Below are 22,631 nucleotides of genomic sequence, written 5' to 3' on the forward strand. Positions count from 1 at the left end.
GGAAGCATATCCAAGCCGAAGGCGGAATTAAAATGCAAATCAGCAATTATGCTTTGATTTCATGTGCGTAAAAACCACGTTTTGCCGCTTTTCATTTTCATTTTAAAGTTAATTTAAGCACTTTATCTGACCATATTACAATTTAAATGCAAAGTCACACACGAAAATGTAAATGCATCCCGCCCTGTCTGCAACCTTGGCTCTACAGCTGCCCTGACCACGCTGCTACTTTGACTTTCTGGAGCATAGCCAGTATTCTGTTCTTTATTTCTTTGGTTGCCAGGGAATACACAATGGGGTTCAGACAGGGCGGGATGCATTTCGCTAAAGACAAGTTCAGTATTCTGACTTCTGGATCGAGTCGGAAAAAGAAAAGTTCGATGATGCACACCGCCGTGATCGGCGCGTAGGAGATCGCCACTAGAACAAGATGTTCTGTGCAAGTTAGAAGTGCTTTGTATCTACTATCTACATTTTTCATTCTAAACACTGCTGTCAAAATAGACGTGTATGATATCACGATTAAACTAAGGGGTACAAACACAATAATGAAACCCACAGCAGAGGCGGTGCTCCACTGCAATCTGTTATCATTGCAAGCTAGTCTGTACATGGGAGTGTAGTCACAAAAGTAGCTCTGCACATTAACCGAATTACAGAAAGACAGCCGGGTCATAATTATGACCGCGAACACAATACCACTTACACAAATTGACCAAACAGTCCCTAAAATACTGATCATGGCGGTGATTGTGTTTATAGAACTCTGTCTCAGTGGGAAACATATCGCAATGAACCTGTCATATGCAAGTACAGTGAGGGAAAATGATTGTAATGCCACAAAACAGTAATAAAAAAACATCTGCGTCAGACATGCGTTGTATGAAATGAAGTTATCTTTCAGGAGAAATGTCTTTATCATACAAGGAATGACAGATGTACTGAACACCAAGTCGACGATCGCCAGATTTGCCACAGCGATGTATTTCGGAATGTGTAGGCGATGATCTATCCATATAATGGAAAGGATAACATAATTAAACAAAACCGTTACAATATAAACAACGGCGAGGAAAATTAAATATACATGACTAAACTTTAAATAGGTAAGTCCTACAATGTAAAATCCCACTGGTCTAATAATGGAGTCATTTGTGACTGAAGTGGTCAGAATTCCCATTGGTCCTCCTTGGAGTTCAGGACCTTCTGGTTTCTGTCTTTCCACCGGGCCTTGAGAGAAAAACAAATGAATGGCAATCAATGAAAACGACGCGACAATTCAGGCTAATGATCTGTACCGGTGACTTCGTATTGCATTATATTTTAATATACAGCGGGTGCTTATACTTCCACAAATTACATGTTGCAATACAATCCACAGAGCTGCATATTATTAATATATAATATTTCGGCTACAAAACCACGCCATGACTACACGCCGAAGACTGAATATGCTTGAAGCATTTAGCGTATACAGAACTATTATAATTGCATATTTTCCCTAAGCAAATTTGAAACATTTTTAAAGAAAAATGTCAGAAGTAGCCATCTTGACAAAGAGCAATATAGGCCTAACCATCCGAGGAAAAATATTGTATACAGTCTAACGTAAAAGACTGTATTAATACACAGTATTCATACGTCTGAATGTAGTTATCATACAGAACGAACCAATTAAAAAAGAGAACCAAACCGTGGATGCAATGTCACGCATGTGTCTGAACGGATCGCCTCTGCCTCTTCCTCTTCCGATATGGATCTAGAATTATAATAAAAATAAATGACAGCCGCTTCAACGGAAACACACAATTATTTCCGTAGGCTACAGCAACGCATAATGTAGAGCAGTTAATATGTGCCCAAAAACACAACGCAAAAGCAGGAGGACACCGGATAAACTGATGTTTTTTGGTTTTTTTTGTTTTTTTACTTCATGTTTTACTTAGTTCTCTTTCTTTTTTTGTCCGCCACTCAAACATGTTTTTTTCTTATGGTTGTCGAAGGTAAGCCTGTAAGAGACACATTTCCTCCTGCTGAATTAATTTTAAAAAACAAACGATTATGTGCGCAGAAAAGAGATTGGCTTGCAAGTCTACTCACTAGTTCTCCTCGGCATAGGTCACCGTCGAAGCACGTTTTTCTTAATGCGTTTCTCCGCTCATACCGCACAATATATCTCCTGGTGTGTGTGTGTGTGTGTGCGTGCGCGCGCGTGCGTGCAATGCGTACAGTTCTTCTGGGACATCAATTAAAATCCGCAACTGCCCTCCCTTACCTATTGAATACATAATCCCAGGACTGATTAACGTGAAACGGATCAACATTCCTTGTTTTTTTCCGGGAACGACATTCCCATTAGTCAATTATTGCCCTCTTTTGTCATCAGTGCTGTGTCGAATAACCTCCCACTGCAATCTCAATAGTTTTTCCAATTGTCGCTGGGGTAGTGCAGTGCCTAATTGAGTAAATGTAGCAAGCTGGTTGCTATGTAAACTTGATCCTGAGAGTTGATCCTGCATAAAAGTGCTAAATTTTATCCAGAGTGTTCATCACAGTGTTGTTTCCAGAATTACAAATGTTAAACCTGAATTGATTTTCTAATGTTGATCTAGGATTGTCATCATATTGTGATATTCAGTACACCTAATTAAAAAAAATCTAATGTTAATAATGTTAGAAATAGGCCATTTTATATTTCATGTTTAAGAATAAAAGTCTTTATTATTCATTTGTTTTATAGAAAATAATATACTTTCGGCCTATTCAGACATTTTTTTGTTCATAGTGTGGGTCTGATTTAAAGACACTGGAGCAAAAAACTGTTACAATCATCCTCATTCTCCCATGCACACATTAGAGTGAATATTTTAATCCACAGACAAGATAAATGCATTTGATATGATTATAGACCATCAGTACAGTTCTTGGAAATTCATGGCGATTTGAGTTCAATCAAAAGCTGACGAAATTGAACTGTTACAACTTGCTCCAATGGATTGTAACAAATCTGGGGAAGGTTGTAGCAGCATATGAAAAAAATAAAAATAAAAAAAGGACTGGAAAACGTTGTTGTTTTCAAACACATCAAAACATTTTTTAATTCAATATGTTTTTCATCGTATAAATGGTCTATATGTTGTCAAATTAACCACATATGCCACCATTAATATCTTATTAATGTCTATGGATAAGACCGTCTGATACATATGACAGAATAATGCGTGCTTATTTGAAAATACAACCTTGGTCCGTGTTAATTAACTTTACGGACTACATAAAAAAACTCACCGATATTGTGTTCAGGTGTGTTGATTTCTGTGTTTCCATCTCAAGAGATAAAAACGTATTTCTGAATAATAAACGCTGGGTCTTGCAATCACGGAAAAAAGCTTCATATGTCAGGGGAAAGCTGCTTTTAATAGAGGATAGAGGATTAATGGGAGGGATATCATAAAATGAGTGAGGTCTGAAACAATGAAAATTCAAATGAATTATAAACACAAGCTTTCAAGACAATTCAGACGTAACCATTTCAAATTCGCTTTGAGTAGCATGAAACAAGTGTTTGGGTTTACGATATGGGGAGGAGCTCAATGAACCATATAGCCTTTGGTTCTAATAAACAGCTTTCTGTCATATTAACCCCTACTCTGTCAGACGTTTTTAAGGAAAAATGTAGGGCTTTTGACAATAAACAAATTATAATAATTTCCTGTTTAATAAATATATGTGATGTTATATATCAACATAAAGCTAAGACAAAAAGCGATCATTATCAGTAATGTATGCCTATTTTGCATACATTATGAATAAATGATGCCAACAATCTAAGAAAATATGGTTTCTAACAGGAATCACAAACAAAATCCTCAATTTATTACAAGAAACTGATTTCAGGACACCTGGCAACTGTTATTGGTAATGATAAAACTGGACGAGACCCACGCGGGCAAAAGGGTTAGGGTTAGAATGACACTTGCCATAAATTCATCATGTGTCATTTCTTTTGGAGGTTTTCTGTAAAGCCAGCAACGAGTGGTTTGCTTTAACCATCGGTTCCGCGAGAATTTTAGCTTTTACATGCATTTTACCTATCGAAAATACGTTTTATTACCGTCTCAAGAGTTAAAACTCAGCTTTTGAATGAAACTCCGAACCTTTATGCTGTGTTGTCAGTTACGAAAGTTACCGACCAAAGAATGGAATGAGTCTTTTGAGTAATTTGCTGTGATTCACTCCACAGTAAAGCTACTGTGAATTAGATCACAGTACTAATGCAGATACTGTAATTACTAACAGCAGTAGTGATATTGATGCTGTAATTAATACAGTAATTTTATGCATACTGTAAAAAAAATCACAGTACCCACAGGGATTACTGTAACAACTGACTACAGTAGTGATATTGATGCTGTAATTAATACAGTAATTTTATGCATACTGTACAACACATCACAGTACCCACAGGGATTGCTGTAACAACTAACTACAGTAACAACAAAAACTACTGCAATTTAGACAGTAATATTGACTGCTGCATTTTCATTTACAGCAATTACTCTAAAATATCTAAAATATAACATTTAAAATACAGAGAAAAAGAGATTAAAGGTTTAAAGGTCCTTTATTTTAACTGTGCACCCATAGTCAACAATCACACTGTGTGTTATCAAAACACTACATGGGTCAATTTCTTATAAACACCTTACCAAGGCTAGACAAATGATGAGTGAGATGAAAACTGCCATTTCAAAAACTCTTCACTCAAAAAACAAAACAAAACCAAAAAACAAAGATGCTACTTTAAGTGAACAACAACAAAAAACACATCTTTGATTTAAAATAAATTACAAGTTGTAACTGAACCATTATCACGATCAGGTGAGGCCATGGGAGTGTCAATTCAGAATCCGTATCCTATCAAGTACAATAACAGATAGGTAACAGATAATATTTTCCTCATTCATGTAAATACATCACTACGCATGAATATGCTCTAGTTCTATAAGCAAGATCATTTCCAGCCAAAGGTAATCACTGCCTGCAAGACTTACAAAAATGTACTACAAAGTGAAGAGACAATGCAAAAGTGGTCCATTATAAGAACACTTGACACAAACTAACTATATACAAATATACACTATTTACAGTTGGGGGTTAATACATTGCAAAATACAGGTTTAGGAATGTTTCATAGAGATTTTTGGAAAAAAGTTTTTTTCACATCTACACACTCCCTAGTACTCAAAACCAACTGTTTCCAATTTTTCTTGATGGTTTTAGTGACCCCAGGGTAAAGGTCAAAGTCAAAGCATTTTCAATGGACAATTTTCATAATGGGTAGATATGGTAAATAGATCTAAAGATATGACCCCCTCGAAGAGATCATGGCCTAGGCATGGAGGAAGTCCTAGCTTGTAGATGTGAAAATTCTCTAATGCATTGAAAACACAATCAAATTTCACTCCATCTACAGACTTTTCGGGTACCAATGCTAGCTTCCTCACACTGTTTGTGTAGCTCTCTGGGGTTCTGGCAGCCTGGTGGGCTCACTCATTTCTCGTAATAAGGCAGTACCCTACTTACTAAAGTTCTTGTTAAAGCCTCCATGGGAATGTGAACCTAGATTGTCACCTACAATGGCAATTAATGCTCCCTTCACAGTCTCACCTTCACTTACAGCAATACCTTATATTTCAATGTCTTTCATATCTTTCACAAGAGAGGAGAATACCCTCTCCTGTCCAAAATACTCAAAATCAGCCTGTCTGCAAAGCATCACTAATTGAATTGGGTCGATAGATGACCTGTTATGAGGCAGTATATCCCCCAACGTCAGGTACACACCAAGGAGCTTGTGCTTCTTCTTACCAGATGAGAGGGGATTCGTTACCTCAAAGGCATCTTGGTACAGGATAATAGTGAACGGATGGAGATTCTCAGAGGAGGGAATTTTCTCTAACAGTCTTGCCATCCCACACATCCTCAAGCACATCTGGACATACTGAACGGATTCTGGACAAATTGTATTGCTCCTTTACAGATGGTGAACTCAACAGCACTTTCAGAGTCTCTTTAACCGGCACATACTGACAGAATCGTTCTTTACCAGAAGCATCTAAACCAAGACGGACCTGTGCAGGTGCAATGAAACTGAAATTCTTCTTGAAGTACGTCTTACGAGTTGCGTCAGATATGAAATGACCCTCATTATACATTCTCAGAAAATTTTCCCTCGACAGTCCATCTATGATCTTATCAATTGCTTCAGCAGCAATCCCTAGTTTGGACATTTCTTTGCGGAGCCTGACAAACATGTGTGACATTGCATTGGTGCAGATTTCCTCAAACTCCTCTATTAAAGTGGATATTGTAGAGGCAGGTAGAATCATTTTTGCTTGCATTCTCAAGTAAAAGAGGGCCAAATTGGTTAGAAAAACTTGCTTGTCTCTCTCTTCACCTACAGAATCAAAAAGCTGAGAACATTCTGCAGCTTCAGCCAAGTTCTCATTTCCAAAATCAACCAATTAATTGTGCTCACTTGCTTCACCCACCAATTCAGTTACACCAGAGACACAGTCACCCTTATGCTTTCTGCTCACATGCGAAGTAAATGAAGATTTGACTCTGAATCACAACCACTGAAAGGACAAGCTACCATTTCCCCACAACTGATATGCAATTTCAAATGCGCACACAGGCTACTGAAATCTGCACATACAACAGGGCATCTTTCCACACGACAAGTAAAATCAACATGTGTGTGCCTAACGGGCTTGGGTGCTGAATGTTTTTTATACATGTGAGTCTGTAATGCACTGGCTGTCTTCAATTGAGAGGGACATTGTGCAACACCACAGGGGAAACGAAAGTTGGCGCGGTTTCGGTGCATTTTCGCATGTTTCACATAGTTAGGGATGGCGTCTAAAGATGACTCGCAGTATCTGCACTTAAATGCCATGTCATGCAAACTCCACAATACCTGATTTTGCGGTGTTCCGGTAGCTTTTACCCTCCGTACCTCTCCCCCTTCTCGCTAATGTAGCCTACCTGGCAAGGAAAAATTTTGACAATTAGCATAAAGACTACACAATTTTGACATCAAAATGTATATGACAAATTACTTAAACTAAACTAAATTCCTTTGGGCAACTTGTAAATTTGGAGACTGAATGTGCAGTAGGCTAGCTAGATCCACGTCTGGGATCAGGCAACTTGCTAACTAGCAAGTGGCTAGCGAGACGTAGCTGCCACCCTAGCAGACCACTACAAAATAAAAAAGACAACAACTCAAAATAAATTGCTATACTTCCTAATTAAACGATTCAAAACCAAGAAATAGGTACCAACATGAGCCAGCCAAATGAACAAACAGCAGTACTTTCTCTATCCAAGAGAGTGAACTGAACTTGCCTGAAGCATGAACAACCTCTACTGGCACAGCACACTGGAGCAGACTGAAGTGAAGTGTCGGGACGAACGTTAGCGAATACCGATGTGATCCTCCGACTCCCGCTCGAACTTGCTGTAGACTGATTCACAGGATGAACGAATTTACTGTAGAGTAGATCCCACTTGTCCAAGATCCTTGGCGAGTGGAAATGACAAAATCTGGCTCCACAGACACACACTGAGTGGAGGCAGTCAACCAGGAATTACAAGTGTGCTATTTCTGAATTCCGCCCAGGGTGATCGCATAGATATCGCATAGATCGATATTGGTCGGCTGCAGCCAGTTGCTGTACTTTATTAGGCTACAGCAAGTTACATAACACAGCGTTTGTACGCACTGGAAACTTGCTACAGACATTTTTTTGCTCCAACAACCAGACTGTTCAATGCTTAATTCTCGCCAGATTTCTAAAAATATAGTAATAAAATAGCCTAGGTTTTTATTTATGTACAGGAAACCACCCCAATCATTTGTCTCAATTGTCCGCCATGTTGGACTTTTCATGAAGTTGACAAGAGGGGAGGAGTCAGATTGCTTTTTACCGCGTTATGATTCGCGGCAAAATTTTATTACTGTAGTTTGGCGAATTTGCCAACGAGGAACGTTAGTACAAGCACTGAAAACTTGCAACAGGCATTTTTTTGCTTCAACAGCCGAACGTTCAGACAGATCAATGCTTACTTCTCGCCAGATTTCACAACATATAGAAATAAAATAGCCTAACTTTTTATTTATGCGCAGAAAACCCCAACCGATTGTCCGCCATGTTGGATTTTTCACAAAGTTGACAAGAGGGGAGGAGTCAGATTTATATCTACTGCGTTATGATTCGCAGCAAAATTTTATGACTGTAGTTTGGCGAATTTTGACCATAATCCATAGCGAAACTACAGCAACATACTCTATTCACAATTACAATAAATATTTCTTCCATATACAGTAGTGATGCTGTGAAAACCACAGAATCTTGTTACAGTGTGGTTTGACATGGCAGGTCACCCTGTATTAGGCGACCAGGCTATAAATATAACACTTGGTTACGTTAATAACTTACATATTTCTTGACTCCATCACGACTTGATTGACCTAAAATGGCTGTGTTCTGCCTCCTTATTAACTCTTTCATTGGTCCATAACTAGCCATGTAATTAATCAAATGAAAATGGGCCATTTTACGTCACAGAAAAGTAAGCTAACGCGAATCTATCTTGGACATGGCATTCAAAAGCAAGTCTGCGGGTGAAAATGTTCCATTGAAATGCGTATATGCTATACCCAGATAAACACGAGATTCCACTGTACAACAAACTCGGACTAGGAACAACACGTTACCAATGGAAATGTGGGCGATATTTGGTTTTAACGTTAGCTAAATGATAGCAGTGCTATTTTACCCAATATTCTGTGGTGATGCTGACCAATAACATACTCCAGAGACACTGAAGCAGATTCAGAACATTTATAAAGATGTCTAATATGTAAGATAATTTAAGGCCACACTATATTTGCCTTCTTATCTATGACCTCCCCTGTCATACAAGAACAATGCCGCTCCTTCATATCGTTTTTTCTGCTTTTTTATTTATTTATATTATTTCAATGCCGAGTCAAAATGACATGACGTATATAGCTTTCAAAAGCATAGCCTCCAAGCCTTTTCGTCTCCTCTCTGAAATCAAAGATCAATATTTCCAAAACTTCCAATATTTCCTTCTGCAGTTCCATAGAGTACTTCACATGCTTTCATAGTTGAGAATAGCATATTTGCATCTTTGGATACAGAAAGCATATAGCATCAGTAACCAAGAGGGGCTGGGCATAGCTTCGCGTCAGAATCTAAATAAGTAAAAAATCACAGGTCAAACAGCTAGACTGAATTAAATCACTCTCATGAAAATGTAAATGTATGGCCAACGCATCCCGCCATGTCTGCAATCCTGGCTCTACAGCTGCCCTGACCACGCTGCTACTTTGACTTTCTGGAGCATAGCCAGTATTCTGTTCTTTATTTCTTTGGTTGCCAGGGAATACACAATGGGGTTCAGACAGGGAGGGATGCATTTCGCTAAAGACAAGTTCAGAATTCTCACGTCTGGATCGAGTCGGAAGAAGAAAAGTTCGATGATGTACACCGTCATGATCGGCACGTAGAAAATCGCCACTAGAACGAGGTGTTCTGTGCAAGTTAGAAGTGCTTTGTATCTACTATCTAAATTTTTCATTCTAAACACTGCTGTCAAAATACAGGTGTATGATATCACGATTAAACTAAGGGGCACAAACACAATAAATAAACTCAGAGCAGAGGCAGTGGACCACTGCAATCTGTTATCATTGCAAGCTAGTCTGTACATGGGGGTGTAGTCACAAAAGTAGCTCTGTACATTAACCGAATTACAGAAAGACAGCCGGGTCATAATTATGACTGCGAACACAATAACACTCGCACAAAATGACCAAACAGCCCCTAAAATACTGACAATGACGGTGATTGTATTTATAGAACTCTGTCTCAGTGGGAAACATATCGCAATTAACCTATCATATGCAAGTACACTGAGGGAAAATGATTCTAATGAGACAAAACAGTAATAAAAAAACATCTGCGTCAGACATGCGTTGTATGAAATAAAATTATCTTTCAGGAGAAATGTCTTTATCATACGAGGAATAATAGATGTACTGAACACTAAGTCGACGATCGCCAGATTAGCTACCGCAATGTACTTTGGAGTGTGTAGGCGATGATCAATCCATATAATAGAAAGGATAAAAGAATTGAAAAATACCGTTACAATATAAAGAACGGCGAGGAAAATTAAATATAAATGAGTAAACTTTAAATAGGTAAACCCTACAATGTAAAACCCCACTGGTCTAATAATGGAGTCATTTGTGATTGAAGTGGTCAGAATTCCCATTGGTCCTCTTTGGAGTTCAGGGCCTTCTAGTGTCTGCCTTTCTGCTGGGCCCTGAGAGAGAAACAGATGAATGGCAATCAATGAAAACATACAACGACGCTAATGATCTGTAAGGGAGATCAGGGTCCGTTGTGACACTTTGTGACACTATCCGACATATATGTGAAGCATATTGTGGTTTAAAATTATATACGTTATGGTTTGTTCACAGCTAAACACATGACAGTAGTTGAAAAATCTGATGTAAAAAATACCAAAAAAAAAAAAAAAAAAACCTTCTCAAATATTTGTTGAACGACGTCCGAAATTGACATGGAACTGGTCCGTTGAAATCCGAGGTGAAAAAGAGTGGGCAATGTGAGTTATAGGATGCTAGCTTCTTTCTGATCGGGCGAAAACATCGCGTAACAATGGACCCCGTGTCACTACAGACCCTGATCTCCCCTACCCATCACCTATAATTTGCATTGCATTCTAAAATTTTACTGATACGAATGACGACTTCCATGGATTACATTTCTGATACAATCTTTAGAGTTGGATATTTCAATGAGTCTATTATATTTTGCCTCCAAACCCAGATAATTATTGCGTCCATTCTTAGTAAAATTCAGGAAAATCCAAGGAAACGACAGCACTTACAGATTAATAATACACATGAATGTAGTATTCATTCAGAACAAACCGCTTAAAAAAGACAACCAAACCGTGAATTTGATGTCACGCATATGTATTTGGGTAGATCGCCTCTTCCTCTCCCGATATGGCTCTAGAATTATTTCCAAAATGACAGCGGCTTCAACAAACACGCACAAGTATTTCCGCAGGCTGTACAAAGCATAATGCAATAAATATGTACACGAAGGAAAAGTAAGAGTACAATGGCTAAGCTATTCACTTTTGCTTTTTTTTTTTTTTTTTTTTTACTGCGTTGTCTTTCTTTTTACCCCCACACAAAGCATGTGAAACATCCACACTCAGTGAATTTTGAAAAAAAATAAAAAAATAAAACAATGTTCACAGAATAGAATTTACACAGAAGGAAAACGCTACTCACTAGTTCTCATCGGCATAGGTCACTGTCGCAGCTCGTTTGTCTTTGTGTGTTTCTCCGCTCATACTGAAGAATATATATCCTGTTGTGTGTGCAATGCGTGTACTTGAGAGTTCTTCTGGGACATCAATAAATCAGCAACTGCCCTCCCTTGCTAGTTGAATACATAATACCAGGTCTATCCAACCCTATTCTTGGAGGCGTACCATCCTGTAGGTTTTCACTCCAACCCAAACATAGCAAACTGTAGGTAGAAATATAATTGAGCTGTTATTGAATCAGGCGTGCCAAATTAGAGTTGAAATGAAAACCGACACGATCCAAAGGAACAGGGCTGGGTAGCCTTGAATAATCCCATTCATAAGAGGCATTGATTAGGTGACCGTTTACATTGGATTTTAGCCTTTAACGAGACCCACTTATCCATAACAAATTACACATTGAATTTTTGCACATAATTTATATAGAAATTAAACTTAGGTAGCTCGATAACTAGCTTGTCAAACATAACAGTTCTTGAGTTAGCTAGTTAGGTAAGCACAATTTCTATAACGTTAATTCAGTTCTGTAATTCAGTTTTGTTGGCTGGTTTACCATTGCCAGCTAATGTTAGCTTGCCCGCAGGTATATTAATGTAGCTACCCAATGTAACCGTTAAATATCGCCGAATGCTTCTATAAAAATGGCCACAGAAAAGTAGAAGCCACATCAAAAAATGTACTCACGGCTTTCTCGCATAAAATTCTCTAGCTGGCCTCCACGTGTTTACTGCTGTGTGTAAAAGGCTCTGCATCGGCTAGCTAGCGATGCTTTTGTGAATATGTAGTGCTTCATATGTAATATCTCGATTATTTATATACATTGAACCACGATATAGGCTACATCTAGCTAGCTAGATAAAAAGATCCCGAGCTAGCTAGGAATAAAAAACAGCTATGGCTAGCTATGGTTAGCGAGCGATCTATCCGTCTGGCTGCCTCGCTAGCTAGATATTTCTTATTTTGCTAGCTAGGGAGCTAACTTAAATATGTCTACATATGTCATGCTTATCTACTTCTCTACATATATTTATTGCCGAATGGTTTGCTGTCCGTTTCACTAACTAGCTAGCGGTACTGATATTAGTCCACGGAGAGATGAGCTCTAGCTATCTCTATCGCTATCTTAAACGGGAGGGAAATTGGCAATTTGTGTTTCGCTAACTTACATACACCGGTCTAAATAAATGCTTATTGACAGAGTAATGACAAAGCGTATGCCGTTCTCAAAAAGACACGCTAGCGGCTAGCCAGTTGACGCTGCCGTACGCATCAGGGGAATGTATCTTATAGATCGCATCATAGCAACCAACAGATAAAGCTTGGCAACCAAGCTGTCGACTTGACGCTAACTCATGACGTTACTTACGCATGAGGGGAAAGTAACCGGAAATCGGAAACCGCAAACGTGACCCCGGAGGGGATAAGTTTTGTAAGGGGGATATAATTGTGACACTGCCTTTGTTCGTCGCAAATAGCAAGGAGATCCAATTCATGCTAAATTGTTTTGCTAGCAACGGCTGATAACTTATGCTAAATTATCTTGCTCTGTTCGCTAGCTAAGCAACTTAGCCAACATTAGCAGCCAGGGGTGGTACCTATATAAACCAGTTACCATAACGCCTTTACAATATAACGTCTTTTTGAACTTATGGTAGGTATGCTAGTGTTCATAACTGACAGTTTCATTATAAATGTTGAGTGCTATCTTTGGTGTAATGCAGTATTTATAAGGGGTAGTGATCAATTGAATGTGGGTAACGTAGAAAAGAACGTCGACACATTCACCTGTCCTCCGTCTCGCGTGACGGAGTCCCCTCCCGCGTGACAGTGGCTTTTGCTTGAGAGACTAGGTGGCCAGGCTTATCATATTATAATGAATGCAATAGGCTATCATATGCTAATTTTACAATGTAGGCTATTCTCTTAATATTCTGGAAAATAATAGGCCTATCAGCGCAACCTATCGCATAGGTCTGAATTTCAAATTGGCGTGGCCTAACTGGCTCTACTCCATCAACAGTTTTGGGAGCCCGTCGGCAGCTGTTCGCGGGACTGGCAGCCGTTTGCACGATTGACTGCATTCGCCAACTCTAGGCAGTCTTGTCCCATTTGCTCTAACGGAGGCTACCTCAAATTTAAATGAAATGTATTTAGCCTAATTTTTGGAAGGTGGTTTTCCATGACCTTTGCCCCGGTCTACGCTACTTATTTTCTGAAAGCTAAAATACCGTTGAATGCATACTACCTTTTACGGCTTAGAGTTGAGAATAGTGAGAATATATATATATAGATATAATTTTCTCACTGCGAGTCCCCGTGGCTCACATCATTGCTTTGCATATAAATATATTAGCTTAGTTATTTAGACAATGCTTGTTCAGTTGCTTCTGCTAACGTTACAGTTTTGTATATACACTCGCCAAGCACTTTATTAGGAACATTTTTACTTTATTGCACCTACTTATTCACGCGATTATATCATACAATCATGTAGATACAGGTCAGGAGCTTCAGTTAATGTTCACATCAACCATCAGAATGTGGAAAACATGTAATCTAAGTGACTTTGACAGTGGAATGATTGTTGGTGGCAGACAGGGTGGTTTCAATATCTCAGAAACTGCTGCTCTCCCGGGATTTTCACGCACATTACTCTCTGCAAAGAACGCAAATTTATCTCATCCATTGTAATTTTCCAAGTCAAAACTTTCCGCAGAGATTTATATTTTTATTTTTACATGCAAATGTGTGGACTTGATGTCTGACTACAGGTTGCGTTTATGCCTGTTTGATAAATCAGGCAGAGTTTGTTTCTGATCACACATACATTTGCACATGGATTTATTGCCAAATATTGATAAATTAGTTATATACTTGGAGCAAAACATGGTACAGTCATCCCTGGTGTCCCCTATATGTATTCAAGTAAATATTTTTCAACCATATAAAAGATGCATGTATTTGCCATGATTGTAGTCCATCAGTACATTTCTAGGAACATTCCTGGCAATTAGAGTTCAATCAAAAGTAGTAGAAATTAAACTGTTACAACTGTCCCAGAATGATTGTAACAGCTTTTGGGCAGGTTGTATCAATGTTCGAATATATTGAAAATACCACTTTACTGGAAAAGCTATTGTGGCTAATGTATTTATAATCGGTGGGGCATGTTGTAACACAGCATTAAAATGTGCCTGCTCTGTGTTAGTTGTACAAGATAATAGCTGACACGTGTCTTCTTGCGAGTGAAATTGAAAATTTAGTCTACGCCTGTAGTTCCCGCGCTGCAACATTGACTTTCTGGAGCATAGCCAGTATTTTGTTCTTGATTTCTTTGGTTGCCAGGGAATACACGATGGGGTTCAGACAGGGCGGAGCGCATGTGGCTAACGACAAGTTTAACATTCTGACATCGGGATCCAGGCGGAAGAAGAAAAATTCAATAATGAACACGGATAACATCGGCACGTAGAAAATCGCCACTAGAACGAGATGTTCTGTGCAGGTTAGGAGTGCTTTGTACCTGCTCTCTATTTTTTTCATTCTAAATATTGTTGTCAAAATACAGGCGTATGATATTACGATTAAACTAAGGGGCACAAACACAATAATTAAACTCAAAGAAGAGGCAGTGTACCACTGCAATGTGTTATCATTGCAAGCTAGTCTGTACATGGGGGTGTAGTCACAAAAGTAGCTATGCACATTTACCGAATTACAGAAAGACAGCCGGGTCATGATTACGACACAGAACACAACGGCACTTACACAAAATGACCAAACAGCCCCTAAAATACTGATCATGACGGTTATCGTGTTTATGGAGCTCTGTCTCAGTGGGAAACATATCGCAATTAACCTGTCATATGCAAGCACACAGAGAGAAAATGACTCTAATGAGGCAAAACAGTAATAAAAAAACATCTGCGTCAAACATGCGTTGTAGGAAATGAAGTTATCTTTAGCGAGAAATGCCTTGATCATAGCAGGAATAAGGGTTGTACTGAGCACTAAATCGACGATCGCCAGATTAGCCACGGCAATGTACTTCGGAGTATGTAGGCGATGATCTATCCATATAATGACAAGGATAAAGGAATTGGACAAAACCGTTACAATATAAATCACGGCGAGGAAAATGAAATAAAAATCAGTACTATGTAAATAGTTAAATCCGACAATGTAAAATCCCACTGGTCTAATAATGGAGTCATTTGTGATTGAAGTGGTCAGAATTTCCATTTGATCTCTTTGGAGTTCAGGGCCTTCAATTGCCTGCTTTTCCTCTGGGCCCTGAGAGAGAAACAGATGAATGGCAATCAATGAACACATACGACGCGACAATCCAGGGTAATGGTCTGTACTCTGTACCCTGTGCCCATTACCTATAATTTGCATTACATATCAATGTGCATTTTGCCTGTGTTTACGATATTTAGGGTAACTTATACAGAACCAATCGATTTACACATGTTTCATAAACAAATATTTAGAATTCAGAAGTAGCCTTCCTCCTCATATGCGGTTAGTATAGACAACATTATAGACCGTTTTTAGATGAGAAATGTTGGATTCACAAGCTTTTGGCTTGTGTTAAAGCAGCATTTCCCGACATTTTTGACACTGATTAAACTTGCCTCGGAACTGTTTAAACTTGCCCCGTGGCCGAGGCACGTTGGATTACTTCCACTCGGCCGCTTTCGACTGAACTGTAATCACCAGGAATGTCCTAGAACTTCACTGTACAGGAATGTCCATAGCAAATATATATACATATATATATCTTCTTTCCGGATCAAAAATATTTGCTCGAATGTGTGGATATTTTTTAATTCGGCGAAAACCTAAAAGTGTTTGACTGTTTCCCCTCAGTGCAAAATATTCTGTATTTTATATCGTGGGGCGACATTGGCTAAAGAGATCGAAGTGACCCTGAGCAAGACACCTAACCCTCAATTTCTCCTGATGAGCTGGTTGGTGCCTTGCATGGCAGCCAATCTCCGTTGGTGTGTGAGTGTGTATGCGAGTGGGTGAATGAGAAGCATCAATTGTACAGCGCTTTGGATAAAGGCGTTATATAAATCCAGGCAATTTACCATTTCCGTATATTCTAACGGAAAAGACAGCGCTTACAGGTTTCTAATACACATGCATGTAGGTTTCATTCAAAAGAAACCGCTTAAAAAGAGAACCAAACCGTGGATTTGATGTCACGCATATCTCTTCCTATCCCGACATGGTTCTAGAATTATTTCCAAAATGAAAGCGGCTTCAACACACACACACACACACACACACACACACACACACACACACACACACACAATTATTTCAGTATAGGCTGCAAAAGGCATAATGCCGTAAATAGTAAGAGCACAATCGGTAAGCTGATATCCACTTTGTTGTTTGTTTTTCTTTTCTGTTTTACTACGTTCTTTCTGTTTTACCTCACCCAAAAATGTGATTTCTTATTTCGTTATCGTTGTCGAACGTAAGCGTGTGAAACATCCACACTCAGCGCGCATTGTTGAATTAATTCCGGAAAAAAACTGACAGATGAAGTGCGCAGAGTAGAACTTGCACAGAACGAAATCGCTACTCACTAGTTATCATCGGCATAGGTCACTGTCGAAGCTCGTTTGCCTTTGTGTGTTTTTCCGCTCGACTGCAGAACATATATCCTCTTGTGTGTGCAATGCGTGTACTTGGGAGTTCTTTTGGGAAATCAATAAATGCGCACCTACCCTCCCTTGCCAGTTGAATAGATAATGCCAAGTCTATCCAACCCTGTTCCTGGAGGTGTAATATCCTGTAGGTTTTCACTCCAACTCAAACACAGCACCCAGCATGTAGAAATTTAATTGAGCTGCTAAATGGTTGGCATTTATATAGCGCCTTTATCCAAAGCGCTGTACAATTGATGCTTCTCATTCACCCATTCATACACTTCTGTCTTGTTGGTTTTTGGCATTATTAGCACAACAGCAGTGCCCCAGCTGGGTTTGTTGAAGCTACAAGCTGGACCTGTGTTTTAAATAATCAATAGGACATTTAAATTAACGTTTACATTCTGGAACTGGAAATTAATACAAGCTAGTAGAAAGGTAAAGTCATTTGAAAGTAGACCACAGGGAATTGTTAATATCATCATCTTTATTAAATCAATTTGGCCCTTTGAGAAGAAGGTCTCACTGACAGTGGCATATCATAGTGTTACACAATGATCACAAGAAAGCAGGAGGAAATAGGAAAAATGTGAAAATAATGACATTTGAGTTTGACTAAAAGATTTAGGGGGACTTCTTGTTAGGAAGTAATTTCCCACCTTACAAGAGGGTACATTACATTACATTAATGGCATTTGGCAGACGCTCTTATCCAGAGTGACGTACAACAAAGTGCATACCCATAACCAGGGATAAGTGCGCTGAAAGACCCTAGAGGGAAGTACAATTTCAACTGCATATAAATTCTGTATATTTAGTTTGAGATTGTTATTTGTGCTATTGTATATAGGCTGCCTGTGTGAACATTACAAGTACCAAGATTAGATAGTTAGCTAAATGGCTTGTGCGGAAAGCGACCAGTAAAGCAGAAGATTTACGCTTCATATTAGGCGGGGTTGAGAATGGGGGCAGACACATGTTTTGTGTGTAAACACGGGAGTGAAGTAAGGCAAGAAATCCTGCGGGGAGGTCTTGCCTGCCTAACGGTGACATATAGTCAATTAAAAACTCTTCATATAATCCAAGTAATTCTAATAGCATATATTCAGTTGTGTTCCCCAGCCCTGTGTGAGGTAAAATTGTACTACAATTTCAAACACCCCTATGGTGGGCCATACCATTTAAATTTCATAACAGTGCAGATTGCTTGAGATAGCTTAACTCACTCATGATTAGCAATAGTAGTACTACATTAATTGTTATGTCTAAACATGTTCCCAGCAAAATACAACCCATCTTGTTTACTTTGGACTTCACATAAACATGCGGAATGGAGGGCAAACACCAAGGCTTAACATTAAATGGATGCAACTCCTTTGGGGATTTACTGCAACCCTAACCTCTACACCTGCCCTGACCAGACTGCTACCTTAACATTACGTAGCATAGCCAGTATTCTGTTCTTGATTTCTTTGGTTGCCAGGGAATACACAATGGGGTTCAGACAGGGCGGAGCGCATGTGGCTAACGACAAGTTTAACATTCTGACATCGACATCCAGGCGGAAGAAGAAAAATTCAATAATGAACACGGACAGCATCGGCACGTAGAAAATCGCCACTAGAACGAGATGTTCTGTGCAAGTTAGGAGTGCTTTGTACCTGCTCTCTATTGTTTTCATTCTAAATATTGTCGTCAAAATACAGGCGTATGATATTACGATTAAACTAAGGGGCACAAATAAAATAATTAAACTCAAAGAAGAGGCAGTGGTCCACTGCAATGTGTTATCATTGCAAGCTAGTCTGTACATGGGGGTGTAGTCACAAAAGTAGCTAGGCACATTTACCGAATTACAGAAAGACAGCCGGGTCATGATTACGACACAGAACACAACGACACTTACACAAAATGACCAAACAGCCCCTAAAATACTGATCATCACGGTTATCGTGTTTATGGAGCTCTGTCTCAGTGGGAAACATATCGCAATTAACCTGTCATATGCAAGCACACAGAGAGAAAATGACTCTAATGAGGCAAAACAGTAATAAAAAAACATCTGAGTCAAACATGCGTTGTAGGAAATGAAGTTATCTTTAGCGAGAAATGCCTTGATCATAGCAGGAATAAGGGTTGTACTGAGCACTAAATCGACGATCGCCAGATTAGCCACGGCAATGTACTTCGGAGTGTGTAGGCGATGATCTATCCGTATAATGACAAGAATAAAGGAATTGGACAAAACCGTTACAATATAAATCACGGCGAGGAAAATGAAATAAAAATCAGTACTATTTAAATTGTTAAATCCGACAGTGTAAAATCCCACTGGTCTAATAATGGAGTCATTTGTGATTGAAGTGGTTAGAATTCCCATTGGACCTCTTTGGAGTTCAGGACCTTTAATTGCCTGCTTTTCCCCTGGGCCCTGAGAGAGAAACAGATAAATGGCAATCAATGAAAACATACGACGACGCGACAATCCAGGGTAATGATCTGTACTCTGTACCCATTACCTATAATTAGCAGAAAAATTCAGAAGTAGCCTTCCTCCTCATATGCGGTTAGTACAGACGACATTATAGACAATTTTTAGAAAACAATTTCCAGATGAAAAATGACGACATTTTGGACACTGTTTAAACTTGCCTCGCAACTGTTTAAACTTGCCCCGTGGCCGAGGCACGTTGGATTAGTTCCACTCCGGCCGCTTTCGACTGAACTGTAATCACCAGGAATGTCCTAGAACTTCACTGTACAGGAATGTCCATAGCAAATATATATACATATATATATATCTTCTTTCCGGATCAAAAATATTTGCTCTAATGTGTGGATATTTTTTAATTCGGCGAAAACCTAAAAGTGTTTGACTGTTTCCCCTCAGTGCAAAATATTCTGTATTTTATATCGTGGGGCGACATTGGCTAAAGAGATCGAAGTGTCCCTGAGCAAGACACCTAACCCTCAATTGCTCCTGACGAGCTGGTTTTGGTACCGTGCATGGCAGCCAATCGCCGTTGGTGTGTGAGTGTGTATGCGAGTGGGTGAATGAGAAGCATCAATTGTACAGCGCTTTGGATAAAGGCGTTATATAAATCCAGACAATTTACCATTTCCGTATATTCTAACGGGAACGACAGCGCTTTCTAATACACATGCATGTCGGTTTAATTCAAAAGAAAACGCTTAAAAAGAGAACCAAACCGTGGATTTGATGTCACGCATATGTCTTTGGGCCGATCGTCTCTTCCTCTCTCGATATGGCTCTAGAATTATTTCCAAAATGAAAGCGGCTTCAACAAACACACACAATTATTTCAGTCGGCTGCACAAGGCATAATGCAGTAAATAGTAAGAGCACAATAGGTCAGCTGATATTCACTTTGTTGTTTTACTACGTTCTTTCTTTTTTACCTCACCCAAGAATGTGATTTCTTATTTCGTTATCGAACGTAAGCGTGTGAAACATCCACACTCTTTGCGCATTGTTGAATTAATTCCGGAAAAAAAAAACTGACAGATAAACTGCGCAGAGTAGAACTTGCACAGAACGAAAGCGCTACTCACTAGTTCTCATCGGCATAGGTCACTGTCGAATCTCGTTTGCCTTTGTGTGTTCTTCCGCTCATACTGCAGAATATATATCCTCTTGTTTGTGCAATGCGTGTAGTTGGGAGTTCTTTTGGGAAATCAATAAATGTGCACATACCCTCCCTTGCCAGTTGAATACATAATGCAAAGTCTATCCAACCCTGTTCCTGGAGGTGTAAATGGCAAATGGTTGGCATTTATATAGCGCCTTTATCCAAAGTGCTGTACAATTGATGCTTCTCATTCACCCATTCATACACACACACTCACACACCAACGGCTATTGGCTGCCATGCAAGGCACCAACCAGCTCGTCAGGAGCAAATGGGGGTTAGGTGTCTTGCTCAGGGACACTTTGACACAGCCCGGGCGGGGGATCAAACAGGCAACCCTCCGACTGCCAGACGACTGCTCTTACTGCCTGAGCCATGTTGCCCCCTCAAGTGCGCTGAAAAGGGAAGTATGCTTCCAAGTGCTAGAGTGACCGCTTGAACCTCAATAATCAGGTAGCAATACCACAGTTTTGGCAACACTAGTTGTAATATCCCATAACTAGTTGTAACCCCAGGTGTAATATCCTGTAGGTTTTCACTCCAACTCAAACATAGCACCCAGCATGTAGAAATCTAATTGAGCTGCTAAATGGTTGGCATTTATATAGCGCCTTTATCCAAAGCACTGTACAATTGATGCTTCTCATTCATACACTCATACACTCACACACTCACACACCAACGGCAATTGGCTGCCATGCAAGGCACCGACCAGCTCGTTAGGAGATATTGAGGGTTAGGTGTCTTGCTCAGGGACACTTCAACACAGCCCGGGTGGGGTATCGAACCGCCAACCGTCCGACTGCCAGACAACTGCTCTTACTGCCTGAGCCAGCAGCTAGTTAGTAGAATCAGGTGTGCCAAATTAGTGTTGAAATGAAAATTGATAGGTTGGTAGATCCCAAGGAACATGGTTGGGTAGCCGTGAATACATTCATTTGTATGAGGCATTGATGAGGAGACAGTTTACATTGCATTCGGGCATTTAGGAGTCCCAGGTTGAATTACAGGTTTTGAGGTGGTATCCTAGTAAAAGCTTAAACAGCCATCGCCCAATTTTCTCATTACATTACACTACATTCTGGAACTGGAAATTGATACAAGCCAGTAAAGTCATTTGAAAGTAGACCACAGGGAATTGTTTATATCATCATCTTTATTAAATCAATTTGGCCCTTTGAGAAGAAGGTCTCACTGACAGTGGCATATCATAGTGTTACACAATGATCACAAGAAAGCAGGAGGAAATAGGAAAAATGTGAAAAAATGACATTTGAGTTTGACTAAAAGATTTAGGGGGACTTCTTGTTAGGAAGTAATTTCCCACCTTACAAGAGGGTACATTACATTACGTTAATGGCATTTGGCAGACGCTCTTATCCAGAGTGACCTACAACAAAGTGCATACCCATAACCAGGGATAAGTGCGCTGAAAGACCCTAGAGGGAAGTACAATTTCAACTGCATATAAATTCTGTATATTTAGTTTGAGTTTGTTATTTGTGCTATTGTATATAGGCTGCCTGTGTGAACATTACAAGTACCAAGATTAGATAGTTTAGGCTTGTGCGGAAAGCGACCAGTAAAGCAGAAGTTTTACGCTTCATATTAGGTGGGGTTGAGAATGGGGGCAGACACATGTTTTGTGTGTAAACACGGGAGTGAAGCAAGGCAAGAAATCCTGTGGGGGGGTCTTGCCTGCCTAACGGTGACATATAGTCGATTAAAAACTCTTCATATAATCCAAGTAATTCTAATAGCATATATTCAATTGTGTTCCCCAGCCCTGTGTGAGGTAAAATTGTACTACAATTTCAAACACCCCTATGGTGGGCCATACAATTTA

At 39.4% G+C, this 22,631-nt stretch overlaps 4 protein-coding genes across 4 annotated transcripts; all 4 read right to left on the reverse strand.

Annotated features, from left to right (window-relative positions):
• Positions 1-202: 202 nt before the first annotated feature.
• LOC133133502 (putative gustatory receptor clone PTE01) lies at positions 203-7,030 on the reverse strand. The gene is made up of 2 exons (XM_061249603.1): positions 6,983-7,030; positions 203-1,230 (listed from the first exon to the last, which is right to left on the reverse strand). Exon 2 carries the CDS (start codon positions 1,178-1,180, stop codon positions 203-205), a length of 978 nt encoding a protein of 325 aa, XP_061105587.1. The 5' UTR covers positions 1,181-1,230; positions 6,983-7,030.
• Positions 7,031-9,396: 2,366 nt separating this feature from the next.
• Positions 9,397-10,374, reverse strand: LOC133133503 (olfactory receptor 1D2-like). The gene has a single exon (XM_061249604.1). The coding sequence runs from the start codon at positions 10,372-10,374 to the stop codon at positions 9,397-9,399; it is 978 nt and encodes a 325-aa protein (XP_061105588.1).
• Positions 10,375-14,733: 4,359 nt separating this feature from the next.
• On the reverse strand, positions 14,734-15,711 carry LOC133133504 (olfactory receptor 52B2-like). Its single transcript, XM_061249605.1, has one exon. The coding sequence runs from the start codon at positions 15,709-15,711 to the stop codon at positions 14,734-14,736; it is 978 nt and encodes a 325-aa protein (XP_061105589.1).
• A 2,826-nt stretch (positions 15,712-18,537) lies between these two features.
• On the reverse strand, positions 18,538-19,515 carry LOC133133505 (putative gustatory receptor clone PTE03). Its single transcript, XM_061249606.1, has one exon. It carries the CDS (start codon positions 19,513-19,515, stop codon positions 18,538-18,540), a length of 978 nt encoding a protein of 325 aa, XP_061105590.1.
• Between the last annotated feature and the right edge of the window lie 3,116 nt (positions 19,516-22,631).

The sequence above is a fragment of the Conger conger genome, chromosome 7 (genome assembly GCF_963514075.1).
Source record: "Conger conger chromosome 7, fConCon1.1, whole genome shotgun sequence".
Lineage (NCBI taxonomy): Eukaryota > Metazoa > Chordata > Actinopteri > Anguilliformes > Congridae > Conger > Conger conger.